Genomic DNA, 27,863 nt, shown 5'->3' with positions numbered 1-27,863 from the left:
GGAAGGCTTTCTAAAAACTTTTACAAGGGACAGGAAGCCTTCGATACAACTGATCATGTGTGGTAACTTGGTGTTGTTTGGTTTTGTTCTATCTGCACTGTCTAAGCATCCATTATATCCTTTATTGCATCCTGCTGGTTTGACAGCAATTCTAAGAGCAAATAAAAATGAAACAGTAGAGAGACATCATCCCTTTAAATGGCACCTCAAAGCAACAGACTCTTTTCACACTGCTCATGAGACCTACTTCTCCATGTTTCCTGCCATTAATCATCATTCACAATCAAAATTTTGACTCCTCTTCCCCTCAGCACTGTTCCATCTCCATATGTCTAGGCTACCTAGACACTGAAAAAAATTGGAAGGCCTAAATAATGACAAGGGAAAGGCTGAGATAAACAGATGTTGTGGAAGCACCTAGTGCTGTATCTTTCATTCTTCATCAAAGTGAGTAAGAGAATCACAGTTCATTTGATGGTGAGAGGTATTCAGAATTCCATCTGATTGACTGCCTGTTTCTCAATTTTATTTGCTGATCAATGAGAAAACTCAAGTCCAATTTGTCTTCAGATAGCTTACCTTCTCCTGGTAAATCATCCCTCCCAAATATGAAGAGGTTATATCCACACTGTCTTTCTAAGACCTCTGGCAATATTTTCAGAGCAAAAATATCTGGTGAGTACAAGCAGCTCTCTCTGTTCTTTGGATACAGAACATAAGCATCATAGATCTTCTCATCTGAAACTAAGGAATGAGCAATAGGACATATAAAAATGAATTCTAAAGATATGAAAGCAAACAAACAAACAAATCTCTAAACTCTGGGGGTCTTCACCCCACTTGAATCATTGTTTATCATGCTTTTGTTATCTGAACTAATTCTAAACATCTTAAAAACACACTATCCTTTCAAAATTTCCAAGGAAAACCAATCACATTCCATTAGGTTAATTCACTGCTTTGCAAAGGAAGATGGAAGCTCAATACGAGCTGTGTAACAACAGCATTGTTACACAAACATACCTTTTTTACCCAGGAAAGGATGGCAGGAGTCCCGATACCAAAGCACAATATCAATTTTGAAGATCTTGTAGATAAAGAGAGTAAAACATACTAAAAATACCAAGGAAACTCCTCCTCCAATTAAGTAACCCTGAATGTTTTGAGCTACAGTAGAGTGGGATAAAAAAAGAAAACAAATAAGCAAAGTACAGTCATAAACTAGAATCAGGGAAAAACAAGAAATGAACAAAACTGTTTTCAAAGCTCACTTTATCTTTCAGTTCATCTACTAAAAAGAAAAAATTATGCTTGCTAGGAATAAGTCAAACTTATTCTGGTCTCTGAGCACCAGACTGGGGTCTCCAAATGGCAGGATGCTCTCAATCTACATGCATAAGCCTCTCCAGAAGGTGGTTAACACAGCACATACACCAGTAATGAAAATTCCATAAGCTTTCCAAACAATGTATTTAATTTCTTCATTACTATCATTATTACTATAATTTCTTTCCTACCATACAGATTTATTTTTTTTTTCTCCTAGCAATCTCACCCCATTATTTGTTACTGTAGAATAGGACAACCAGGTCTACATACACACTCATGTTCTTTTGACAGTCTGTTTCATACTGAGCTACATCTTCTACCCAGCTCTTTTAAAGAGGTGGCCATTTTCACTACCCTTCTAGACACACAATATCCTCTGATCCACCTGCTTCTTTAAGTACAAGTATGTGAAATGAAGCAAAGTATTCCACTGAAGTCTCCTACCTGCTTCAAATAAATTGGAGTCTTTTATTATTGTTTTCTAAAACACTGGATGTGAGAGGACAAAGCAAATCAAAGTGCTATTTTCTTTCATTTTGCTAAGAACGTGACAAAACATCCACAAGCAAAGATACTGAGCTGCACTGCCCCCTTTATCACACAGCTCTGGCTCTAAGTAGGGTATTGTCAAACTAACTGAGAAGTAAGTATACTGGTCACCATTTTATCAAGAAGAGATCTCTTACCTGGGCGTTCCAATTTGATGTAGGCTGTAAACTGCTGAGAACCATATATGAAGTGACAGAAAAATTTGTGAGCATAATCCTTTGCTTTCACTTTTGAAATGTTAAATTTTGTTCCAGATACTGCAAGTCCATGAGGCAACCCTTCTCTGTCATTAAAAAGGGGTAAAAAGAAACATCTGTATGGAAACCTGAGTATCTGCACTTAATATGGGATAGATTCATCTATCCATTAATACAAGAACATTCATTTTTTAACTCTATAAACCTAAGAAGCCAGTGAAGCACAGTAATTAGACCCCTTTAACAAGCAGCTTCATGAACAGACAAGATTTTGGGTTCTTGGTTGGTTTGGGTTTTTTTGGGGTTTTTTTTGGTAAGTTGGACAGAGTGCACCATTAGCAGTTTTACAGTGATACAAAACTCAAAGGGATGCTGATACAACAGCTGCCATCTTGGGGAACCTTGAGGCTAAAGAAATGAGCTCACAGGAACACCTCATGAAGTTCCAAGTAAAATGCAAATCCTGCATCTGAGGAGGGATAACCAGTCCTGTGCAGTGAAAATGCTAAGAAATTGGAATATCTGTCATATGAGACAGCAGGGACTGCTCAGCCTAGAAAAGAGAGGGCTCATGAGCAAGGGGTGGATCTCATCAATGTGTTTAAATACCCAATGGGAGGGACAAGTGGAGAAGAGGGAGCCAGGCTCATTTCAGTAGTGCCCATTGACAGGACAAGAGGCAATGAGCACAAATTGAAACACTTTTCCATCTCAAATTCCATCAGAACACTTTTTTACTATCAGGATAGTCAAGCACTGGAACAGGTTGCCCAGAGTTGTGAAGTCTCCACCTGTGGAGATATTCAATATCCAACTGGACACATCCCTAAGCACCCTGTTCAATCTGGCCCATCTTGAGTAAGTGGGTTGGGACTAGACAATCTCAACAGGTCCCTTCCAACCTGAATGATTCTGGGAATGAAAGACTATATAAACCAGTAATAGCTAGTAATAAAATGGCAAGAGAAAAATCACCCTCCAGGATCTTTTACACAGATGATGAAGCAGAAAACCTTTTTAAGCACTCTAACAGACTCCCAAAGCCCACACTGCTCACAGTCAATGGTGCCAACCACCTTGAGAAATAGTGATGAACAAAATTCACCCTTGTGTGAAATGACAACAAAAATGGTGATAATACCTTTATGTCTGGTAGCTATTGCCACAAAAAGCTTGGAGATACAGTATGATATCCTGCTAAAACCATCCTGCTCTAAAATAGATTTACAGGAATAAGCTGAAAGAGGCTGCAGTGGGAAGGTACATACCAACTGGCATCCTACTCTTATTTACCTTAAAGTAATGTTACCTGATGAACTCAAGGAAGAGAACTCATTTTGCAGAACACTCTGAAGAAACAGTTTCTATTATGTAAATAATTGCCAGCAAATTCTGTCATGGGATGCCAATACAAACGTCATCATTTTGCAACATGTTTGGATTTGTTCAAGTTAGTTTTAACTTTCCTCCCACCACAGGAGTTACCTCCCAGGTGTAAGCCTCAAATCCATTTTGTTGGCCACAGCTACAGTGTGGTTTGCTACAGAGAATGCTTCACAAATTTATCCGCTGAGAAACTGCTACTATTTTATGAAATAAAACATTGATATTGCAATTAATTTTTCTGATATTGGATAACTTGCTTTGAACTTGCACAGGATGTATTTTGTAAATCTCCATCTTTGGCATGGGAAAATTATCTGGTAGGGTAGTGATTTGAAATGGAGATCACTTCCAAGCAAGCCACAAATCATAACAGAGAAGCGCTTTGAGTAAAATATATTAAATGCCTTTCAGGAAGACGTGTTTAAGAGCAAAATAAGGCTTCAGAAGAAGCTGAAGATACTAAAGTTACACACAGCTACACAGTTATACACAGCTGATGAAGGTAAGAAATTTCATGTCCTGAAGAATAATGGACTTAGTTGTGCCTTAGAGACCATAAGGTGGGGCCCTGACATTTATAGATAAACAACAAGTATACAGACCTATAATGAAAGAAGTAATTACCCCTTAAAGAACCTGAGGACAAAGTAGAGGCCAGATACAGATGAATGAAGTAGATAATTTTAAAGGCAGTCTGCTGCCTAACTCTGTGGCCATAATCTGCTCTGATGATAGCAGCTGGTGGAGAAGACAGTGCTTCTCCATGAATGCGAACTAATCATCTGAGGGTTTTTTTTTTCTTCCTTTCTTCTTTGCACTAGATGTTAAGGGTTAGGTTTAACAGCAGTAATTGATACAATGAGAAAGCAAACAGCACATCCACACTCTGTTACAGCATAGACCAGTTACTGAGTAAAAGTCCTGCTCTCCTTAAAGAATTACTGGTTTTACCAGCCTAATTTTATTTTCCTGAACATAAAAAACCCAAAACCTAAGTGTCCTACAACAACAGCTTCTGCATTGTTTTTGTGTTTTCTGTGTTCTTGAGGATTAGCAACTATGTCTGTACTCAGAAGTTTGGTAATTTTTTTTTTGTTTTGGAACAATCTATCCTTTCCATTAATTAGTGATAGAGGGCTTTAATCTATTATCAAAAAAAATCACCTAAGAACAAATGCATTAAAAAGTATTACAAAATTATATTTCACAACACGATTATAAAAATCTATGTATGATTGCTTCATTACATTTGTATCAGATATATCAGTATTTATAATAAAATGTCAATGCCATTTTTTAAAAGCCAAGCAATAAGAATATACTATGTCTGATGCAGACTTCTAATCAGTCTTTCAATGACTACTGACATTTGACTGGAGGTCAGCTTTATGGTGAACCCACTGTAAATTAATGCACATTACTTCATCTACAAATGCACTTATAAATCAATGTATAAGGATACTTACTCATAAAACTGTTCCCTGTAGGTTTTGTCAAAGATATCAACATCGTCATCATTAACTTGCCAGAATGGAATCAAGCCATTTATGCCACTTGATATATTACATTCCATAACTAAGTGAGAGCCTATGAAAGAACATTTAAACACAGCAATTGAAGGTCCTGTAATAGAAGCAGGATCAAGTGATGAAGGAACAGTTGGGAAAAGGAGGGATATAAAATTAAAACAACTTACCTTATGAAAAGCAGAGTCCTTAAAACTCATCCATTTGTAATCCAAGTTTGGGTGTCTACGACCTGGATGTAAACTCCACCCTAAATGTAGGTATCTAAATGTTCACATCTACATGTAAGCTAGATGTCTAAGCTAATAACAGAGTTCTGCTGAAGTCCATTCACATCTAAGTAGACACCTTAACTGAATGGCTCTCCTGACTCCACTGAAAGATCTTCAGGGCTCAAATCAGTTGCAAGTACACACTATGGCAACATCCAAGGCATGCATAAAGAGTTGTCAGACAGGACTCCAGATCTTCAAGAAATCTGCACTGCTAGAGTAGCCAGACTGCTCATAACAGCACTCTTTGTGTAGGTAACTGAGTTGAGCCCCGGCTGATAACAGCATGGGGTAAGGACACCAGATCATATGCAGATACCCACTTGCAGACAACTACACCCTGGAGCTGAACTCCATTCTTAGGGACCATGTTTATCTTTACTCCAAATCAGAGTCTTTTGGCCAACACTGTCCACTGGGATGGTTTCTGAATATTGTCACATTCTACTCCCAGAGCAAGCTCACCTGTCACTCAGGTCCTTTGCCACCAAGAGTCCAGATCTTACAGAATGCCTCAGTATTAAGCAAATCAAGTTGCAAAATGTATTTATTTCCAATGTACCTCAGAGAGCTCCACGTACGGGAAGGTAAGCAGCTTTCTTGGATTCCTTTCCTTCTGTATTTTACCCATGGAAGTTATGATTTGATAGGAGAAGGTGGGCTGTCTCAGTTCACCTACATAAAGATCTTAGTGTTTCATTTCCTAGAACCGCATCAGATCTAGATGCTTCCACCAAGGAATAATCTCTAACAAAAGTATGGAATAAACCTTTAGCTCACAAGCAAAGCAGTTACTTGAAAAAGAGTTTGCATAGAAATCAGAGATGCTCCCCAATCTCTTCCCTCCTGTCCTTCCATCATGATAATGAATTTTTCTAAGGATGTGGTTTAGTGTGTTGCACAGTTATTCAAAAGCAAATAAACCCCTCAAGTGTTCCATGCTCTCAATTTCCATGCATTCATGAATTACTGTTAAGTTTCTACACAACCTTCTCCTGCCATTCCTCATTCAAAAATCATACAGCTGTTTCCACTTTCATGCAGGTGTTAAAATATTCTGCACTACAGCCAGACATCTAATAGGAGGAAAGATTTTTATTTTTTTTTCTTCCAGTATCCCATTAAAGGTACTGGACAGAGAATATTACTTTGAATGGCAATGCCTTTTGAACACAGACAAACAAACCGATTTCCTTAAATTCCTTTAAAGCGTCTTGCCTAGGCCCCATGTAATAGGGGGGTAATATTTCCACAGATACTGAAGATACATCAAGACACGGACACTGAGAAGCAGTAAAAAGGACAGATGACAATAACAATAAATAAATAAACAACTGCATCCCACACAACACTGCTGGTCAAGAGACTCCAATCTTAGGCACATAGTTATTTCCCCCTACAAACTTCTAGTGGGAATCATGTTCTATCATCTCTCATCTGTCTTCCAGGTATCCTCAATCCACATGTTAATCTCCCAGCCTTGCTGAAGTCCATGGAACTGCTCCCATGTTATTTCACAAAGACCAGGAGCTTATTTGTTTTACTTAATAACCTCTTAAATAGTCAGTACTTACCAAGTTCTACTTCAATTGTATTGTTCTTCGGATAAATAAACTCTGGTTTTATCTGCGGTGGTTTTTCTAATCAAAACGAAGGAAAAATAAAATCTTCAGGCAGGAAGAGTTCCACAACTTACTTCAACTGACAGTTTTACAGTGGTTTTGGTTTTATTGCTTGGTATTATTGTAGTGTCATATTTACTACCAGTTCCAAAGTTACAAGAGAAATATATCATAAGACATTTGCTGTACTCTCTCCAAATTATTCTCTTTTAGCTCCCAAGTTAACAAAAGGCTTTAGCTTACCTTAAAAATACTTTCAAAAAAAATTTTCTCAAATTTATTTTATTATCAACTCAACCAGAAAAAGACAAAACCAAAAAATGCAATTAGTTTTTCAGAGAGACGGATAAGGAAGAGAAAGAGGGATTGTATCAATGACCTCCTACATAAGGTAAACACTTATTTAAGTAAAAGTAAATAAACATATGCTTAAACTGAGCTGGAATTGTATCATTCTGCATGATGTTTAGATTGGCAACTAACAACCCACTTCTCTTATATCATCTGCCTGAGTCAGAATTTTGATTTCATCTAAAAAGATGGGCAAGCTCTTTCCAGCCAACTATTCTGATAGGATTACTACGACGTTACTAGTCAGGTCACCAGCAATAATGCCCACAGAGACACAATCACAGTGATAACAGCAATAAATGACATTACTGGGAAAGTGAGACATCCTGTGTGCAGAAAAGCACAACCAACTGCCAACAGTAAGCCAATCCTTTCTACAGGAAGATTTATTAACTTCATAGTATTTATACAGCTTGTCACATCTCCTTTCCCATCAACACAGATTCTAGTGAACTTTGTAAGCACATTCACCAGCAGGGCTGCAAGAAGGTGGTTTGCTGTGATGGTCTCAGAAAAAAAAAATTCTCTATTTTAAAATGTATTTAATTTAATGGTCCATTATTTGTTTCAGCAAAAACAATGCCCCCACCCCAGTAACCACTCCTTTCCTCTAATTCTCATTCCTAAGCCCACACTACTCATTTCCCCACAACAGTTCTTCCCCAAATGCAATCCTCAAGCACAGCAACGTCCCTCATTGTATTTTATATTCAGTAATAAATTAATTAAAGAGGATTTGCAACTCTGATTTCACAAAGCTGAAAGGTAACATACCAGGTATCATATATTTACAATATACATATATTTACAATATACAAATATTTACAGCAGAGCCAAAAGGAGAATAAACTCGTGCACTCACCTTTAACCTCTAGACTTATGGTTCTTGAAACATTATATTGTTTTCCCATATAGGTGTACACCATACGGCACGTGTAGTTTCCTCTGTCTTGCACAGTTACGTTATGAATCAAGACAGCACTTTCACCCTCTGCCAAAAGAAGTCGCTTGTCTTCAAGAAATCCAGACTTACACTCCTAAATACATCAAAAGTACTTGTGACTTAAGGGAACTGAAAACCTGACAACTGAATAAGTTACTGAACTCTACTGATTATTAAAATACTTGCAAAATATAGACTTTTTTGAAAGCCACGGTGTGGGTTCTTATTCAAGCACCACTACAGTCCAACATGAAGCCTGATGACATCTTGCTCCATTTGTACTTTTAAAAAAATCCCTGCAGCCAATCCTTTCAGCTTTCTCATGCTGTGTTTTAGTTCACTGCCTTTATTAATAGCATGGCCGTTACCCATCTCAGATGTAACAGAAGCTATTATGCATGTAGCAGAGTTTATGAGAATACATGCCTGCATCGCTACTTCACTGTGATGACTGTAGCAGTGCCTTGTGCTGGTTGGGTTTCTGTGGCAATGTGAATACAGGGAAAAACCTCCTTCTCTTCCTTGACCTACAAGCAGTGGAGAAACCCTTCATCTCAGAAGATGTATAGGCACAGCACCAAGGTTATTTTACATCTAAGGGCCCATGTAGCTGCTTTAATACCAGTATCAGAATTAAGAGTTGAACTACTTCATAATTTGACTTTAACACGGAGAAAATACATGTTTCTAAGCTTGCACAGTCTACAGAGTTATTTTCATAGAACCAAAGCAAGCAGCATAAGAATACCACAGCATGGTCAACAGATAGGACATGCCTAATATTCTGAAAAACTGCAATAATTATCCAAAGCCTTGTATTTACAGAAACATACAGAATATATATATATATACAGAATTTTTCTGTATTATATAGAGAAACAAGTTTTAAAACTTATTATTTACATAAAATAATCAAAGGATGAACTAGATTTTCACAAATCTTACTCACACTCGTGCCTTGCGCAAACTGTAGAGAAAATAAACCTTCCCTTCCAAAAGCAGCTTTTCCCAGTTACTCCACAAGACATTTTAAGTAATATGTTTTGTATCTTGTATATATAAAATACACACGCACAATACCTTATACCAATGTACTTTAGGCTGATGATTGTCTTCATCTTTAAATTGTTCTAGATCAGGACATATAATCTTTCCAGTATTTGTGCTCATCACTTTTTGTTCAAACTTCATTTTTCCATTAAAACACAAGCCATTATCGTTCTTAAAAACTGTTAAATTTATAGTTTTTTTGTTAGAGTGGTTAAGGCTCCTGTAATTAGAACAGCAGACAAGTCAGGTCATTAATAGAAAGGTTCCTGCTTTCCAGCAAGTCAAGGAATTTACAGAGTGGGACTTCAACATCTTCACCAGCCTTGCCTGTAACACCCCTGCTGTATCCTCCTATCTCATAAATACCATCCTCAGCCCCTCACCCCCATTTCAGATCAAGAGATGGGAATAAGCTCTGATTTTGTGTTGGGAGCAGAAGTGGGGTCTGCTCTGGAAGCACCAGAGGGCATGTCAGGACTTCTCAGAGCTCCAATTAATAAGTGACTGATGCACAAAATGCTGCCTACAGTTAACACAACTGAACATTAGCAAGTTTTGTGTCCTGCTGACATTATGCAAGCCAGGGATGTGAGGTGCCCACAGGAACACATCTCATAGCTCAAGTAACTAGAAGCATGGCAGGAAAGACTAAATTAAAATTATATAACTGGGTAGCTTTGAAAGGATTACAGGTCTTCTGATTTCAGCTTCACTTGTCAGCTCTGGAGAAGGAATATGCAAAGGCCCATGACATTGGAAGTTTCTTCTGATCACTGTTACTACATTCACAATCCAAACCCCTTGGATAACTGGTGTACTGTATGCACACCACTACATATAATTACACCCTACTAAAACAAATATTGGGCCACCTGAAAAGCCTGTAATGGTTGTTCTCAGTGTGTTGTGGCAAGACCATGAGGAAAAGAACAGTTTCTGTCTGTCCTCCCAAAATTAATTTCCTGTTCAGAACACAGTGAATTTCAACCATTATAAAAAAGATTTGGTGACCTGAAGTGGTTAAGCCCAGTGCACAAATCTGAGCTGTAGATATAGCAAGGGCTTTAAAGTACCAAAAACTAGATATAGATTCTTTTCGAAGAATCTATTCCTTTTATTTCTTCCCTGTGCACTCAGATTGAGTAGTATTACTGACACATCATTTTCACTGTCTCTAAAGCTGTCTAGCACATTGCTTTGCTCTTTATTTGCAATCTCATTTTTGACCAGTAACATTTGGTAATATTTTAAAATAAATCATAAGAACACTTTTCTGCCTTTTAATTTGTAAATTTCTAACAAGATTAGCAAAAAGTTGTTAAGCTCTCCAGAAAAATCTGTGTCTGGTGATACTGCATAAAATGCAGAGTTTGCTCCTCTTAGATCCTTCTTCCATTTAGCCATGTCCTATGAAGAAAACAAAATGTTCTTCTGATCTGCCAGTATCAAACAGCAATTTGAACACAGGAAAAGTTGAAGCAGTGAAGACATTTTCCTGTGACCTTATGCTTCATCTAAAACAAACAAACAAACAATTCCCACATTGTCAGTGTTATCATGCTTCATGATAAAGAGTCTCATGTATGAATCACTTTTGCAATGGTAAGAGAAAGGCATCACGCAGAAACATAAAGCATGATCAAAACAGTGCTTTTTAACTGTTTAAGCTTTCTACCTAAACCAAAAACTTTTGTACGCTCAAGTTCTCCAAATATATTATCACACTCACAAGCATTAGCAATCCAATTATTTCCATCCTTTGTTCCTTACCTTACACCGCATTCATAAAGGCCAGAATCTTCCAGCATTGCAGGAATAAACCAAAGCATGCCCTCTCGCTGGTGGATCCTGGCATCTCTCTCTGTAGTTACTGGTGTAGCACTACCATTTTTGTACCACGTCAGACTGTAATCAGAGTTGAGCACTGGCAGTGTAATAATGGGGCAAGTAATAGCTGTAGGCTCTCCAACAAGCACAAAGTAATCACAAAGAACACATTTCTCTATTAAAAAATGAGAAAAAATTATCAGTGCTTTCAATCTATATACTTAGATGTTTTAGAAGTATCAATATCCATTCCAAGTGACACAGAACTAGAAAATGACCTTTTTGTAACATTTACCATTAAAACATCACAAGGGTACTATTTTTTGTTTGTTTAGCACCCTCTGGTTGAAGACATAAACACACATTTTACAAGCTTATGCCACAACTTCCCTCTATTAAGGTAGTCAGCAACAAGCACATGCAAGTCCAGTAGCCTCAGCACAAACCAGAGTATTAGAAGATCCATGGGATTCACCAGGCAACTCCAAGCTTCCCAACTCATCTGTTGTGTCCTTGTTATTTGAGCATGTTAGTACATGCAGAATTTCCAGATTATTAATGTGAATACTATCTATGTAAAGCACAGTGAAAACAGCAGCAGTGCAGAGCTCCTGACACTACTCTGGCCATTATGACTGTGGTGTCAAAAAAAAAAAAATCAGGGGGAAAAAACCAGGTGTTTCTTAACCTGAAGCCAAAAACAGTATAGAATTATATCAAGACCTCAGCCCAACAAAGAAGTCTGTTACAATACAGAAAAAATTTGGAAAGGCATATATTGTTTCCTTACTATAGTTGCACCTTTATCCAGAAGGCCCATTATTCTGAACATCATATAAAAGGTCAGCATAAACAGAATGACACAATCATGCAGCCTAGCAGGCATTTCTTTAAACATTAGCCAGAAAATACCAGAGAAAGTAGCACAGATACTGCAAAACACTATCAAGAACCCAGATCTGCAAGCAAAAACTTACTGGAGAATATAATTTTAACACAGAGCTACCCATTGAGCTATGAAGTAGATCATAAAACTTTCAAACTTCTGCATATATTTGCCCAGAGAAGCAGATGCCCCATCCCTGGAAGTATTCAAGGCCAGGATGGATGGTGCTTTGAGCAACCTGGTCTAGTAAAAGGTGTCCCTACCCATGGCAGGGAGTTGAATCGGATGACCTTTAATGACCCTTCCAAACCAAACCATTCTGTGATTCTGTGTACAACACTGAATTCCTATGAAACTGCAAAACATCTGGCTGAAATAATTTTTAAAATGTTGCTGAATGACTGTATAAATACAAAGTCAACAGATTCCATTTAAAAATAAAAAAAGTCTTCAGTTATCCTTTCAGTATCACTATCTTACTATCACCTAATTTAAAGATTTCAGAGTAGGTCTTTATGTAGCTTAAACTAATTCAGAGACATTAATATTACACTCCCAGGGAGAGGCTAATCAAAGCCTCAGTACCCTAAGTTTATGTGGCTAGATTTAAAAACTTCTGTGTCCATTTGTCCATGCCATCCTCCATGCAATTTCAATCCCAGAAGAGGGATTCAGCTGAAGCAAAAACAAACCCCAGATCCACTACTTGCTCTTGGTATCTCTTTCCTACAAAATATACACAACTTATCTCTCGCAGACTTTCTTTTTTGAAATGGTAATTTCAACAAAGTATGTAACCTACCAGCACTGAACAGCGGCATCAGTAGAATGAGATGACAAATGAGCAAAACCACAGGTGTCATATTTTGCTGCAAAACAGAAGCTTTTTCCATTGTTGGGGTAAGACTGTTCAAGCTGCACTGTCCCCTGCACCCTGCATTACGCCTTAAAAAAAAAAAAAAGAAAAAAATAAGAAGAAGCATTAGTCATCTTGCAGAGGGAAAAGGCAGGATTTGGTAATTTAGTCCCAGTCTTAGAAGATTTCAACTACAACAACTTTTGGCCTCCACACACAGCTGCCCAGTCTTCAGCTTTCTACTAGAATTTTTCCTGAACTAGAACTATTCTACTGGAATAATTCTTGCATAAAGTATAATTATCTTTTGTCAGCATAGTTAACAAAAAAGTCCACACACAACCCTCAAGCGCAGACAAATTATGCAGGCATAGAGATTTAAGCTACACCACAGAATCTAAAAACCAAGACTGATTGTCTTTCCACATGCTTACAAGTGACACAATCAGAGAGATGTATGAGGTTTCATTCTTTGAACTGTTTTTGTATGGCTGAGGCATCACTACTTTTAAGAGCAGATAACCTGCAATTCTTCACAAGCACACTAACTTTAGTGCAACCTGGCACTTAAACTGGCATCTAAACTCAAACGTGTAGAAACCGCAGCTAGTATGAATTGCTGTGGTCAGACACAAAAGAAAAGTGTCCAATAACTGTAGTTTCACTTAACACCTAAGGTCTTGTTTACAGTTTTCTCCAACAAAGACATGACTGCAGAGACATGCAATGCCCTCTTGGTCTGCCAAGTGGCTTCCATGAAACCTCTAAATCTTAACTAAGTCCTACTCCCCTCTCAGATTCACCCGCATTTTTTCGGCAAGGTGTCATCAGGGATCTCCCCAAGCCTTCTACTGTCAGCCAGCTGGTAAACACTTAAATCCTTTCTCTTCTGACAGCTCCTTGTAAGTTAAAGTCTTCACTTAGCTGTCGTGCCTTTCTTCAGCTTCTTATTATTTTGTGTGCTCCTGCCTCTCACTCTAAAGCAAGCTGGTTTCACATTGCAAAACATTCATTGCAAAGGTCCTAGTTAATATTTGCTTTCTACACAGCTAGAGACAGCAGGAAGAAAAGAAGATATTCCCTGAAAAAGTAAGCCTTGACTTACTTTTATATCCAATGTAGTTTAGTGACAAATAAGCCACACCAGCTCCTTCTTCTGAAACATTTCACTTCTAGAAGTGTTGGGGTAGTAGGGAGGGACACACAAAGTAGAGTTCAACACTCAAACATAACAGCCTCTGAGTATGTACTTCTTTTGGACAGTTTATCTGACAAAGCCCTCATACCACACTCTTTATTTAGTTGCCTTGTATGTGCTTTTCCTGTAACTTGTCAATGAGCAGATCATCACATTCCTGGAGTTTCAGTTTATCTGTAAAAAGCAGAGAAGGGGAAAAAAGGATTTTACAAAACCCATCATTTGGACAGCAGCATACACATACAAAACCAAATTTTCTACAGACATCCCAAATGTAAAAGCAAGAGCGTCCCTCTCCCTACAGTAGAGATGACTTAATAGAGCTACAACAAAACTTGCAGTAGAGATTGACCAAGAACTCTAGCAAAGAACTTTGGACAATGAAGTTTCTGTCAAAAACAACATATTAACACAGGTGGCAAGCAACTTCATAAAACAGATTTAACCACTAAAAGGAAACAAAGAATACTTAAATATTGGGCAAGATTATAGAATAGAATCATAGAATTAACTGAGTTGGAAGAGACCTCCGAGATCATCAAGTCCAACCCCTGATCCAACCCCACTGTGATTACTAGATCATGGCACTCAGTGCCACATCCAGCCTCATCTTAAAAACCTCCAGGGATGGTGAATCCACCACCTCTCTGGGCAGACCATTCCAATGCCTGATCACTCTCTCTGTAAAGGACTTCTTTCTAATCCAACCTAAACCTCCCCTGACAGAGCTTAAGCCCATGCCCTCTTGTCCTAGATAATAATACCTAAGCGATCCAACAAGTTATGCTTTACATTTTGCACTCATTTGCCTCCAGTACCAAGAGCAGATGTCTTTCCAATATTGTATGCTGAAGTGCAACTTTTATTGCAGCAGTAAAGCTTAAAACTTCTATAAAGACAGGAAGAAGCCTCTGATTTTGTAGTTGCAATGCCTCACAGAATGCAGAGCATATTTATCCTGGTCAAAAAGGTTTCAAGTGACCACACAAGGTTTCTGCCTTTTTTCTTAAGCAGAATATAAAGAGGAACACTATCCAAAATCCACAAATGTGAAACAACAAACTCTGCTTAGAAAGCAGATGTTTGATCACATACCCAACAACTTTAGCCTGGTAGTGCCTTCTATCCCAGTCCCAGCAATATGAAATACCGCCAGGATACAATGACAGAAGTGCAAAAATTCCATGTATAGAGAATTCCAGTTTCACTGATGACACTGTCTACATAGTCTGGAAAACTGTTTTCAGCTTAAAGCTTGCTGGCCTCGAAGGAAAAAGGCACATGAAATCTTTTAAGAAAAAAAAGGGGAAAAAGCCAACAACAAACAAAATCTCACACCACCTTATCATATTCGTGGCTGAAGTTACTAAAAATGGTTAAAACACAACAGCAAAGCATGATAAAATTTCTAAGAGACTTGTTTCAAGTCTACCACTTTCCTGAGGTCACAACTTTCCTGTCTAACGTACTCAATATATAAACAGAATGCAGTTGATCATTTTACAGGGGCATGCACAAACACCGTGTCACACAACATGATGCACAAGCACCCTCAAGAAGCTCACAAAATCTGTGATCAGCTGACTGTGATCAGTTCTAAATATCACCATCATCAGACCAGTCAAGATGGTTATCCACTGGGGTATTCTGACACTGACATGATGACCACAAACTTCAGACTTCAAATGCCTTTACTTTCCAGACAATCCTGGAAGTTGCAGAACTATGGGAAAGTTGTACCTTTAAGGAAAACCCATTATCTAGGGCATTATGTTGAAGCTACACTACATCAAAACACAGTCAAACAATGTCCACAAAGAAGCCTGCAACAGTTAAGTCTTTGCAAGCTAAATTCCAGTTCAGCTTTGAGACAAAGTACTAACTGTTCTAAAGCTGAATTTGAAGAAAGTGTATTTTTTCAAATTCAGGTACTGCCCCAAATTTCAGCAAAGAATAGGAGGAAGGAAATAAAAATACTATTATAGCTGTACATAACTAGCCACCACTGGTTGACTCTAGTACAGTGAAGTCCTACCTATCCATCTTCTTCCACAACAAGCTGGAGGCAATGACAGTATTCAAACCACCTTGAAAAGAGTAGATCTTAGCAATATTCAAATAAATTGAAAGCAGTACCTTCTTTCAGTGTCAAGTGGAAGCAGTTCATTTCGCAGTCTGTTCTTTGAAGATTTTTCTATGTCATTTCAACTCCTGATACCTGTCATTACAAAGTAGTAAGAATTTTAACATGGTTCATTTTTTATTTAAATCCAAAGTAAGTGATTCATTTTCTCCTATCATTTCAAAGTACTGTTAAGAAGCATTTAAAAGGATCTGAACGGCTCATGCAGATAAAACTGTATGTATCAAACACAGGTGTTTGATGCAGGTGTTAAAGAAACAACTTATTACTCTCAGAAGGAGAGAGGAAATCAGTAAAATTGTTTACCAAAACCAAATAATAGGTATTTTTCATTTAAGGATTAATTTAAAATATGGGAATTAAAATATCTCAGTTAAAGATTCTGCATTCTAAAATAACTTCTGTTCAAGACCTTTTAGCCTGTTTTTGAGGATCCAAGCACATACAAATCGTCCAAGTCAAACAAGTGCACAATGCTGAATTTCTCAAGAAGAAAAACAAAACACATCCATCAGCTTGCCGAGTCCCTGAAGAAACTTTCCAAACTTAAGAGCTGCTGCTGGAAACAAATCAGTAGTTTTTAATGGATAGCTCAGTCTTACCAAGCTGTGTCTCCCCAGGTTGCTGCCAAGAGCTATCTAGGTTGTAGCCAGAACAAGTCTGGGACTGTCAGAGCTCCTTGCTGGGTTTCATACGGCTATTTCTGCAGGCATCACCCAAAACCTTGCTCTTGTCATACGAACAGTTAAAAAAAGGAGCCCTTGTTTGATCGGCGTTATGCAACAAATAAACAAATACAGAAATAGTTTCTGCAGTGTTTTACTGGGTCAAGAAGATTTACGCCAAACATTATCCCGCTTCCTGTTACAAGTACTTTAAAAAATGTTGCGGCGTTAGCGCTCCTACAGCCTTCATTTATTCACCGCACTCGTACCTGGGCTTGTAGACACAATGAGAAAGCACAAACAAAGGCAAAATAAAAAAGTTACTTCCAAGGATATTGAGTGCCATAAAAGATGGGTCTGCAGCAGCCACAAACACAGGCGGGGAGACTGTGCCAACACACCTCGCAGCAACACACACGGCCTCACAACACGGCTATAAGTAACACAAACCCAGGGGCTGGGGTTGGTTTTTTTGGAAGCCGTCACCCACTGCAGCCTAAACCTGCCGAGGAGCCGCTCCCCGCCGCCCGCGAACTCCCGGACCGCCCTTGGGGCGCCGTCCCGGGGGGAACCTCCCGCCGCCGCCCGCTCCCCACCCTGCCAAGGGACGGCAAACGGCCACGATCTCCCGCGACGGGAGACACGCGGGGAAGGGAAAGCCCAGCCGCCCCTGGGCCTCGCCGCATCCACACCTCGCTGTTTTTCCCGTCACAACGAAGCCGAGCGTCGGGAGAGAGCGAGGCGCTGCGCCCACGACACCCACCCCCCTTCCTCACCTCCGGCTGCTCCACGCGTCCCGCCGGCAATCCCGGCCCCCTCCACACAGCGGGCGGGCGGGCGGGCGGTCAGCACGCCCCGCCTGCCCGGGGAGCCGCGGCCGCCACCTCGCCCCGCCCCGGGGCCGCCCCGGGCCCGCCTCGCCGCCGGCTGCCCGAGGCAGGGCGAGCTGAGGGGCGGTGGGAGTCCGGGGAGCCCCATCGAATCCTGGGGCCGTGAAGCATCTGGCACAGGGCGAGCTGGGTCCTCATGGTGGCCTTCTGTGTGACATCCTGCGAGGCATCTCCACGATTTGGGCGTAACCCCGTTTTCCCTGGCATCAACCCACATCCTTTAGCACTCAAGCCTGGGTTTAGTTCCCCTTCAGGCTGTGACCTCTGGGCGGCCAAGCTGACTTCAGCGCAATGTGGACACCAGTTTCCCCTCAGGCTGCCCTCGGGGCTCATGGCAAGCCTTGACGGGGCTGACCTAGGAAAGCATGAGAGCCTTGTGGCCAGCTCAGCGTTGGGCTTTGCCGCGGAGTGGAGCTAATGCCCCTTTGGCAACCTGGTGGGAGCGGAGACATTTCATGATCTACCCGTGCACCGCAGCGCATCCAGGGCATGACCGGCTTAACTCCGTCTGCTCCGGGAAATTGTCACACAAAACCAGTCCTCGACAAATCCATCACACCATTCCCGAGTTGATTGCAGGGACTCACTTCTGTCTACTATTTACCTGAACAGGCATGTTCAGGTAAATGAACAATGCTGACACCATTCCTGTGTTCCATCACCTGAAGTTGCTCAGCCTCTTTTTGTAGAAGAGCTCTGTTTGCTTGTAATCATGTCAGCTCCAGCTGGAAGTAGCAATGATATTTAATACCCATTCCAAGCTAAACCATCCTATGATTCTATGATTCTAAGTGTTTACTTTTGTCCTGGTTTGATCAGCTATCCCTTTCCTTATGCCAGGATACCACTTTTTTTTGGTTCAAACCATAGTTCCTTCGGGTTTGTGTAGAAACTCTATACAGTTCTCACTGTTTAGTCTGATGGTAAAACTAAACTTGTCCAAACATAGAAATGCAAATTTTCCAGGGAGAAGTTTTCCCAGAATTGTTTCCTTGACCAAAGTCTTGAATTCAGAGCCTTTTTACTCTTTGCTTATCTTCACCTCCTTCATTGTGGTTCTCATAAGCTTACTTTTAGTCACTTCTCAAAGAGATTACTATAGGCTATTCAGTAATTGCTTATCCCCATCTCTGCTTTTATTCAAGATCCAAATTCATTAATTTTATTTATATTCCAGTTGAAGTAGACATACATTTTAATAGGAATTTAAAAAATGAAATGTGAGAAGCAGCTTCATTTGAGGTTTGAACAATTTCCAAATGAGTGTGAAGGGACTGTCAGCTTGGTTAAGGGTTCGGAAAAATGTGGGAAGGCATGTTTTAACTTATTAAATAGTAGAGAAGATGTCCAATCCAGGCTTACAAAACCATTACTCTTTTCCAAGTGGGAAGCTTGGGATTTTTTTGGATGGAAGGGTTAGTTTTCTTCGCTATTGGTTTCATTAACACTAATTAGAGGAAAGAAGGGATTCTCATACTGTCTTCTTCCATGTTGTCAGTATCAAGACGAAGAGCTGCCTTGAGCCATGAACCTCTCAGAGAGGAAAGCTGTGAAAAGTTTACCAGCTAATATAACCAGATAATATAACTGGGGAGAAAACCCTTTTTGAGCTGGATGGGAAAATTTGTATTCCTGTCATTCTCTGTGATTACAAGCCATTGCAAACTCTATTTTAGCTGTGCAAAATGGTTTTTATCTGGTTTTGCCTTTACTGTTTTTGAGTCAAGTGTGGTGTTAAGGTGACTGGATAAATTGGGGAAACTTCACGGGCCATAACAATCTTAAGAACAAATGTAATAGAGTTTTCTAAGAGTTTATCTGCCCAATATTTTGCTCCATAATATCTAAAGGAAAACAGCAATGCTTCAAATGAAGTTGCACAAAGTTTGATAGTTGGTGACCCAGGAGGGTTGAGAGAAAGAAGTATCTCCCAGTAACTAGCAATGATCAGGAAAGCTCTCCATCATGTAGCAAGAGAATAGGGAGCATGCCAGAAATCAGCAATCTCAAGGAAGTGTAAGAACTTATATATTGGATGTATAAAATGCTTGGTGTTGATGAAAAAAGGGTCATTTGTAGAATGTCGTGCACATCACTATATCCATAATTCTCATATCCCATATCTGTCATGACCACACTTTTAAAGTAGCCCCCCAAAGTACTCTCTGGCACTCATTTTACAGAAACTAATCACTATGAACTGAAAGTACACTTCCAAAAGAACGCACGCAACTGTCAGCACTGCCAGATTGTGACTCAGGAGCAAAGTATGCGCTTTTCGCAGAGCTGAGGATGTTTCCTAGAGTTTACTAAGAGTGATGTGAATGAATTGATCATGAAACGTTAATCAGACTCCAGTTAGAAAGCAGTAATTTTGCAAATTTCTGTTCTTCCACTGTAGAGCTGTTTTCCCAAGTGAGTTTTACAACCCAACCTGTTAAGCCAGTTACTCAGTCAACTGTCTGAGTGTACCTAAGCACCAAGTAAACACGTAATTGGGAAAAGCCTGTCATTGCTTCCAACTGCAGGCTTCTGAGGCATGTTTCAGGTCTCAGACCTCTGGACTGGTGCCTATGCTGCTAGCGAGACTGCATTGTTCAGAAATCAGTCAGCACCAAGAAGCCAGACAGGGGTCTGTGTCCTTCAGTATCCGGGAGTAACAGGTCTGGCTGAACTTCAGAACAGCACAGTACGTTGTTCCAGTTGGCCCTGAAAGGTATGGCTCCTCTCCCCACACATCGATCAGTGATAAGTGGTGACTGTCACAGTAGTTAATTCAAAGGCTGTTTGGTAATTCCACTGAGGTTCTGCACAGGACTCTTTTGACTTACAGTTTAAAATGGGTTAATGTGGAAGGCAAGCAAGAAACATTAATTTTTTTCCAGAGAGACTATTTATACTTAGTTAAATCTTGCTACAGCTTACTGTAGCACCAAAAGCTACAAATCATTGAGACACACACCATTTCTGAGGGTCCTACAGTCTGGACACACCTATTTTAGCACACTAAGAGTGGTTGTGGCCACCAAGATCCTCATTCCAGAAAATCCTAAATCTGAGTATGACTGATTTTCTGATCACCCAAGTCCAAAGTCCAAATCAACACTGAGTAGCTATATAGCCATCCCTTAATGCCCTCTTGTACAAAACTCTCTGTTCTTAGAGAAAATAGGGTAGCAACAGAAACACAAGGACACACACATCACATTGCACTTGTAGCAGTGCTTTTAGTGTTACTCCTGCAAAGACACGTCAGACCTATTTGGTACACATTACAGTAACCTGAAACAGGTTCTCGTGTATTGAGATTTGTTTAATTTTTTTTTTAAAAAGCTAGAAAATTTTTCTTACGTTCTAGATCAAAATCACTTCTTCACATTTCCAGATGCAGCTGCTGCTTAAGCAGAGGAGTTCTTGGCAGCTACAAGACTGTCACTGCAACACTTAACCAGGAAGGCATGCTAGGATCATCTTTCTCCTCCTGCCCCACCCAAGATCACTGTGGATTTCTTTACAGAATGCTTCTCTTCTGTCTTTTCTGTGACTCTTTTCCATGCTTCCTGAGGATAGTTGTTGGGAATGTATCCTTTTTGCCTTCAGCACAAAGGAGCTATGTAGTTTGATTTCCACTGTGACTAAACAGGTTCAAAGCCCCACTTTCTTGGCTTTACCACATTACAGCTTCACTTAATCAGCCATGTTTGTATTACTGACATTATCTGAGTAGTTCTGGTTTGAACCAAAACATTTCTCAAGGCAGATTCTGGAATGGCTTCAGGGTTATAGGACTTCCTTGAGGCGGAGACAGTATGTTAGCACTAACAATACACATCAGAGCCACAGCAAGTGACACCTTCACTAGACAGTAGTTGAGTCATTGACATGAAAATCGAGTTTCACAACTTCAATCTCTGCCCAACACACATCCACATCTAGATCTTATCCTGTTCTGTGGGTTAGAGCTCTTGGAGTCAGCAGAAGTGCAGCTGTAACGGCTGTAATTAATTTGCAGTGAGTTCTGTAAGGTGGATGCAGTAGTTTATGCCTCATATATAAATAAATAAATAAATAAATAAATAAATAAATAGATGATGGATAGATAGATAGATTGATTGATTGAGTTTAAAATGTCCTCATCTGTTATGACCAAGATCTGTCTGCTATCATAGACCAGCTCTCTAACATATGCTTTTGCAATTTCCTCATTAACTTGTACGATCTGTGCTCAGAAATTATTCTTATATGCTGTACAGTAAGGGCCAACATGCACAAAAGAAACCTGGAACTGTGAGCAAAGGATTTCTAGATTTAGCCTTTTCACTCAGCCAGAAAGGGACTGCACACAATAAAATCTGGACAAACTGTACAATGGCTACATTTCTCTAATCAGATAATCCAGTGTCTTGCTGGAATACCACTGAAATTCATAGAATCATAGAATGATTTGGATTGGAAGGGGTCTTAAAGATCATCTAGTTCCACTCCCCCACCTCCCTCGCCATGGGCAGGGACACCTTCCACTAGACCAGGTTGCTCACAGCCCCATCCAACCTAGCCTTGAACTCTTCCAGGGATGAGACATCCACAACTTCTCTGGGCAACCTGTCCCAGTGCCTCAACACCCTCACAGTAAAGGTTTTTTTCCTGATATCTGATCTAATCTACACCTACTCTCTTTCAGTTTGAAACCATTCCCCCTTGTCCTGTCATTACATGAACAAAAGCAACAAGTAAACTGGAATAACAAAATGGCCCAAGGAAACCCATACAAGACTATTCTTCAGATTGGTAGAAGAGCACAAAAAGGATGCACACAATTGCAGCAGATCCTGAAACTGCAAAAGAAGGAATCTTTAGGAGCAGTAACTTGCAGTGGATTGAGCTTTGAAAAATAGAACTCCTATCACAGGAGAAACTAGGGTATGTTCGTGATTTCACCCTAGATTAGCAGGAAGGATTAGTTGCCTTAGAAGCATGTAGAAATTACTGTACTGCTGCTTTCTTCTACCACTGTAAAAGCTCAGAACAGCATGAGACATAGGAAACAAAATTCAAAACTACTTTTGCCTCAGCTTTGACATCCCTTCCACCTAAAATAGCAAGAAAATCGAAGTAGCAGGTGTTTCGAAGATAATACTCATAATAAAATAATTAATTATCTAGGGTAATTGATTTCCCATGACTGGAGCATGTACCCTTTGCCTTTGGAGGGTAATTTACTGACTTTCCAAGGCTGAACATAAATCACTGTGCTAAGTGCTGCCTCAAATGCTTCCAGAGACAAGGCGGAATACTTTGATTAATATTTTGCCAAGCAGTCAAATTTTTTGTCTGCTGGATGCGTTTCAGGGTCTTGCACTGGCATGGTCACTGTGCTCCTGCAGAAGCCTTGTTTTTGCTAAAGCGTTGTAACAAATATACAGCACAGCCATTGTTAATAGTTTTTACCTGATTAGTCATCAGAAGCTTTGGACACAACCTAAATAGGGATCTGATGCTAACCTAATTGCAAGGAAGTCTTAGGAAAAGCCCAAGTAATTTGGAGTGGTGAACACAGCTGGAACTATAACATGTTCACTCACTCGAAAATTAGTAATGCCTAATACTAGTTTTTTTATTTCTCTGTTTATAATACCTATCCCCTATTCTTTGGTAACTGATCCTTAAGGACCCTTCCAGTCCAAACCATTCCATAATTATATGATTATGATTGTAAAGTCTAAAATACATTTCTTGGCACAACAATTTTTCTTTGCAACCACTGTGTACCTACCCTACCATAAACCTAGGCTGCCAAAAGAGGAGCCATGTGCAAACAGGAAGGACAATAGAAAGAGTCCAATTAGAAATAAGAAGTAGAAACTCCCTATAACCATCCTTTCAGTCCCTTCTGGACTTTCTGCTCCCCACTCTCTCAGGCTTTCCCTAAGCCTGACTTAAGCTCTTGGAAGAGGGTTCATCTCAGCAGACAATGCATCTGTGGTAAGCAAGAGTTGTGGGGAGCAGTCCTCTGACCTGCTCCCTCTGTCTGCTTCAAAATTCTCTCAGCCATGTATCTGTAAATGTATCTGTACTCTGGATGTCTACAGTGGAGAAGATGAGCCCAGTCCTCAGACCTGCCTAAACAGCCTACAGCATCTCTAATACATTTTATGCATTTTAATTAATCATTTGTTTTATGATAAATCCTTTTATTGGAACATGTTACAGAAGAGAAGAAAAACAATTTCCCGCATAGGTCGCGTTATGTTTAGAAACAGTAATTTCATGTTGCTTCCAGAAATACCCTCAGGTGCTTTTTTTATTCTCCCATGAAACTTTCCATTGCCTGAAGTGCTGGCATGCTCCTCAGCCAAAGGAAAGTAATATGGAATACTGAAGCAGTTCATGAGCTGGTTTTCTGTTTGTGACATCATGCTTTATCCCTTGGAGACATTCATTATGTGTGGTTTTATTGCTACAAAAACGCAAATGGACTACAGCTATAAATTGGCATTTTGAAGATAGGGAGAAAAAAAATCAAGAAAAAGAAAAAAAATTAAAGATTAGGAAAGAAAACTCCAATACTGTTATTTTCAATAAAGCCACAGGAGCTTTTCTGCTGAATTTCATTTAAATTCCTTCATTTTTCCTGTTGGCAGTCACTCAAGGCCTATCTCACTATAGGAGCAGAGGAAAGAATGTTACGTGTCCTTTTGCCCAGCCAGTCACCTTTGTTCCCATGGTCCTGCTTTAATGTGTTAGCAACTGACCTATGGTATGAAAGTTAAGGTAAAATACTGGTGCTGTGTTTATCAAGTTATTGGGCACAGATAATATTTTGCTTGGATTTTAGTAATCAAAGCCAGCTCTCCACCCACAGTAAATAGAGCTGCAGATGGCACAGCAAGCTGCTATGTTCCAAAATGAATGAAGTTCATTTTTATATTCTTTGAATTCAAATGCTTCTCTGGATTTCCCTGTGCTCTTTTTGTCCTCTGTCTTTTCTCTAGATTCCATGCGAGTACCCATAGAGATGGTACTGCAGCGGTCATGGTCACAACCTGTGGGAGTTACCTGACTCATGGGTGTGTAAAGATGGTGACCATGGGGTTCTCAGAATTGTGCAGTACCCAAGGACACAGAGGTCGGGGTTTCTGTGAATTTCTTTATTATGAATTCTTACAAAAACTACTGCTAGTAAAAATATATAAATATGTGCTACAAGTCATTGCAAAATTACTGCTATGAAAACAAGTAAATATATTGTAAGAGTAAAGCAAATATAGATATATTAGAAATTACTACTGTATTCCAATGAGTGAAATAAATAAATACTTACAAACCTTTACCTGTGTGCCTACCTATAAATATACTATGCAAGGTGTTACCAGTATGACACTGACCAAACTGCTCCCAAGAGTGGGTCTAATCGACTAGAGATTAGGTTCTACATCGTGGAGTCTGGAGTCAGCTCCAGACCCCATGCTGCATCCCCAGCAAGTGTCCGGTCTGTCTGGGAGATCTCTTGCAGAAAAGCTCATTTTGGGTAGGCAGCAAGTTACTTTTTACACCTTTATCGCATAAATATCTGCGTGTAGGACATCTGTTCATGGGACAGTTGTTGTTTGGCTCCTGTTTTCCTGGAAGGTCACAGTTTCTTTGTCCTGCACCCATCAGGGTTTCTTTGTTCTGCCCATTTCTCCCCATCAGGGAAGTTTTGACTGAGTTTATCAGGGTCTGAGTTTATCAGTGATGTCTTGGAACTCTGACTGAGATCCCTTCTTTGTTGGTACGTTTACTGGATTGTCTTTGTGGAGACTGCGGTCAGGTGTCTCACTGGTCAGAACTTGAAATGAAATAAGCCTTGCTCTGCAAGCCAGGAGAACTCTGCCAGGCCTTCTCAGGGACTAAGGAGTCTAGGCCATGTCTTACCAGGAGTTAACGGTACCAGCCTGAGCTGGGACTAGACAAAACTAAAACCGCCACAGCTTCACTCCGGTACATACACGAAATGGGGGGATTGATTATGAGTCAACCACTGAGCAATCCTGTACAGCAACAGGCTGCTCAGCAGCAACCTCCTCTCGGGGGGAGACACCTCTCAAGGTAACTTTTCAAGTCTGAGAAATCTCTGACCCAGGATCTCATATCTAGAAAAAGGTAAGCAATACTATGTATTAGGCCTGAAAGTTTACTGTATGCTAGCAGCTTTTATATATCCAGCTACAACTTAATTATTAGAAGTGTAGTAAGTAGTAGAGGGTTTGACAGCTGTCTAAATTATCATTTTAACCATCATTTAAATAACTGCAAACTCATCATTAAATAATTGTTGAATCATTGTTTAATTACCATTCAATTGTTGCTTAATCACCATTTGATTGAAATTTAATTTTCATTATGTCATCAATTAATTATCATTACATCATGATTTCATTATTAATAAGCCCCTTTTACTTAACCCCACAATGAGGACTTCTCTTAACAATTCATCTGTGACAAGGTGGCACTTAGTATGCACTAGGGAGATGAAGCCACTTATAAAGCCTCCCCAGCAAGAAGATTAGAAGATTTCTTTGAGTACACTTAATGTACATCTTATGACTCCTGCCAGAACCATCCTTCAGTCCAGCTTACCAGTCTGTGGAGACCATAACCGTGTCAAGCATGGTGTAATGCATGGTTGGAGGGCATCATCTAGAGCACACCAGACCAAGCATACACTGTACCTTCAGATGTTTTGCCTTCCTGGGTAAACTCACAGAAATATCTAGGGGCTGTGCAGAATGACAGAATGATGGGAAAATTAATTGAAATAGTGTGCTGTGCTCATGACCTTTTTCAAGCTCTTCCAGCGCTTTCTAAATATACCAGTTTTGCTACTGTCATTTGCAACCAGCCAGCAATTTAGATTCTTTTTCAAGAGCATTTAATAACTAGTCAGAGACAGTTCAGCCTAAACTGGTGGTGTGCTGTTGTGAATAGCAGGAACAGCATACAGTCCCATTACGTTTCTCAGTCATTTCCCATGATGAGCAACTTTTCAAAATCTTCTGGATGGCTGTGGTGGCAGCTAAGAGCTGAGAACAATGCTGCCTTGCCCCCAAAACATGTCCCAAGCTAGCATGGTACACACAGATGAAGAGTAGTTTTACAGTTTTCAGCAGCTCCTCTACCCAGTTTGAAAAAGTCATTGTATGATGGGAGTACATTCTGTATAATGGATGTCTTCTAATAATGCTGTTAGGAGGAAAATTAATGTGATAGATAAATAGTCTTTGGCTTAAAAAATGCTGAAGATGATTCAGTTCAACAAAGAGCTAAGAAAAGTGGGAGCCATTTGAGAAGAAACATCCTGAACCATAAAGAAGCCTGTCTTGTTAATGCCAGGCTTTTCTTTCAATGATACAGGCAGAGGCATCTTGTCTTTACAGTAAATCAGGCTAAATACAAAATCTATGGGTTTATTCCTATGCCCTGGTATTCAAGACAGTAAAACAACTAAACAGCATCATGTTTAATGCTGGTGAACTTAGGCGGTTAAGGTTAAACTTAAGAACTTATTTTATAATTACCTATTTTCTTCATCTCTTCATGGTGTATCAAGTCACTTCACACCCCAGGCGAAGTACCAGCTTTAGAAACAAAAGCGGACATACCTCCCATATGTATCCTGTATTCAATATTTCATAGTGACAACAAGTGCAAACCATTCAAATAATTTGACTTGTCTCTAGTGCAGCTGTAGCATTTTTTTCTTGAGATGTCAGGCACAATAGAGGGTGACAGTGTAAGACAGCTGAAGCCTTCCTGCATCCAAGTATACTACCAAAGAAACAGCTTCCTCTGAAGCACCCAGATCTTTCTGCCGTGAAGTGTAGAACTTAAGTTAACACTGTAGAAAGTAATAGAGATTCAGGTGCTGGAGTCCCCTTAATTATACACCTTTCTTATCCTGGTGCTACGTGTTAAAAAACAGAGCTCTACCATTTCATGTATTATTTATGATCATCAGTTTTATAATCTTGTGTCTCAGTGATGTCTTGTCCCATTATGAAGAGCAGTGGTTAAACTGCTCTGATGTACACTTTTGCCCAAAGGAGCGTGGAATACATGTAAAATTAAAGGATATTACCAAGAAATTTATATGGGAAGAAAAAGATGGTAATACCAATAAATGAGAACACTTGC

At 39.7% G+C, this 27,863-nt stretch overlaps 1 protein-coding gene and 1 long non-coding RNA gene across 8 annotated transcripts in view; one reads left to right on the top strand and one right to left on the bottom strand.

The window, feature by feature from the left end:
- Nucleotides 1-17,688, bottom strand: part of LOC114068702 (interleukin-1 receptor type 1-like) — a 22,774-nt gene extending 5,086 nt beyond the window's left edge. For 2 of the 7 annotated variants that reach the window (XR_003573650.1, XM_027905038.1), the window contains exons 1-12: nucleotides 17,577-17,688; nucleotides 16,129-16,210; nucleotides 13,900-14,166; nucleotides 12,741-12,883; nucleotides 10,996-11,230; nucleotides 9,256-9,445; nucleotides 8,095-8,269; nucleotides 6,834-6,899; nucleotides 4,928-5,048; nucleotides 2,016-2,161; nucleotides 1,024-1,167; nucleotides 580-744 (exon numbers count right to left, since the gene is read on the bottom strand). Coding sequence is in view for 6 of the 7 variants with exons in the window: in XM_027905038.1 (XP_027760839.1) it covers nucleotides 580-744; nucleotides 1,024-1,167; nucleotides 2,016-2,161; nucleotides 4,928-5,048; nucleotides 6,834-6,899; nucleotides 8,095-8,269; nucleotides 9,256-9,445; nucleotides 10,996-11,230; nucleotides 12,741-12,831 (1,333 nt within the window). In the remaining variant the exon portion in view is untranslated. Of the gene's footprint in view, nucleotides 1-579; nucleotides 745-1,023; nucleotides 1,168-2,015; nucleotides 2,162-4,927; nucleotides 5,049-6,833; nucleotides 6,900-8,094; nucleotides 8,270-9,255; nucleotides 9,446-10,995; nucleotides 11,231-12,740; nucleotides 12,884-13,899; nucleotides 14,167-16,128; nucleotides 16,211-16,547; nucleotides 16,692-17,576 lie in introns of those variants that run through there. The other 5 variants (XM_027905041.1, XM_027905039.1, XM_027905042.1 and 2 more) reach the window with 5 other exon arrangements.
- A 7,454-nt stretch (nucleotides 17,689-25,142) lies between these two features.
- Nucleotides 25,143-26,396, top strand: LOC114068701. The gene is made up of 3 exons (XR_003573649.1): nucleotides 25,143-25,218; nucleotides 25,350-25,461; nucleotides 26,287-26,396. It is a non-coding gene; the product is annotated as an uncharacterized LOC114068701 (long non-coding RNA).
- The last annotated feature ends 1,467 nt before the right edge of the window (nucleotides 26,397-27,863 follow it).

This window comes from Empidonax traillii, unplaced genomic scaffold (assembly GCF_003031625.1).
Source record: "Empidonax traillii isolate 1590-97213 ecotype Southwest subspecies unplaced genomic scaffold, ASM303162v1 scaffold1114:size179974, whole genome shotgun sequence".
In the NCBI taxonomy this organism is placed as follows: domain Eukaryota; kingdom Metazoa; phylum Chordata; class Aves; order Passeriformes; family Tyrannidae; genus Empidonax; species Empidonax traillii.
This window is presented reverse-complemented; position numbering and strand designations above follow the sequence as displayed.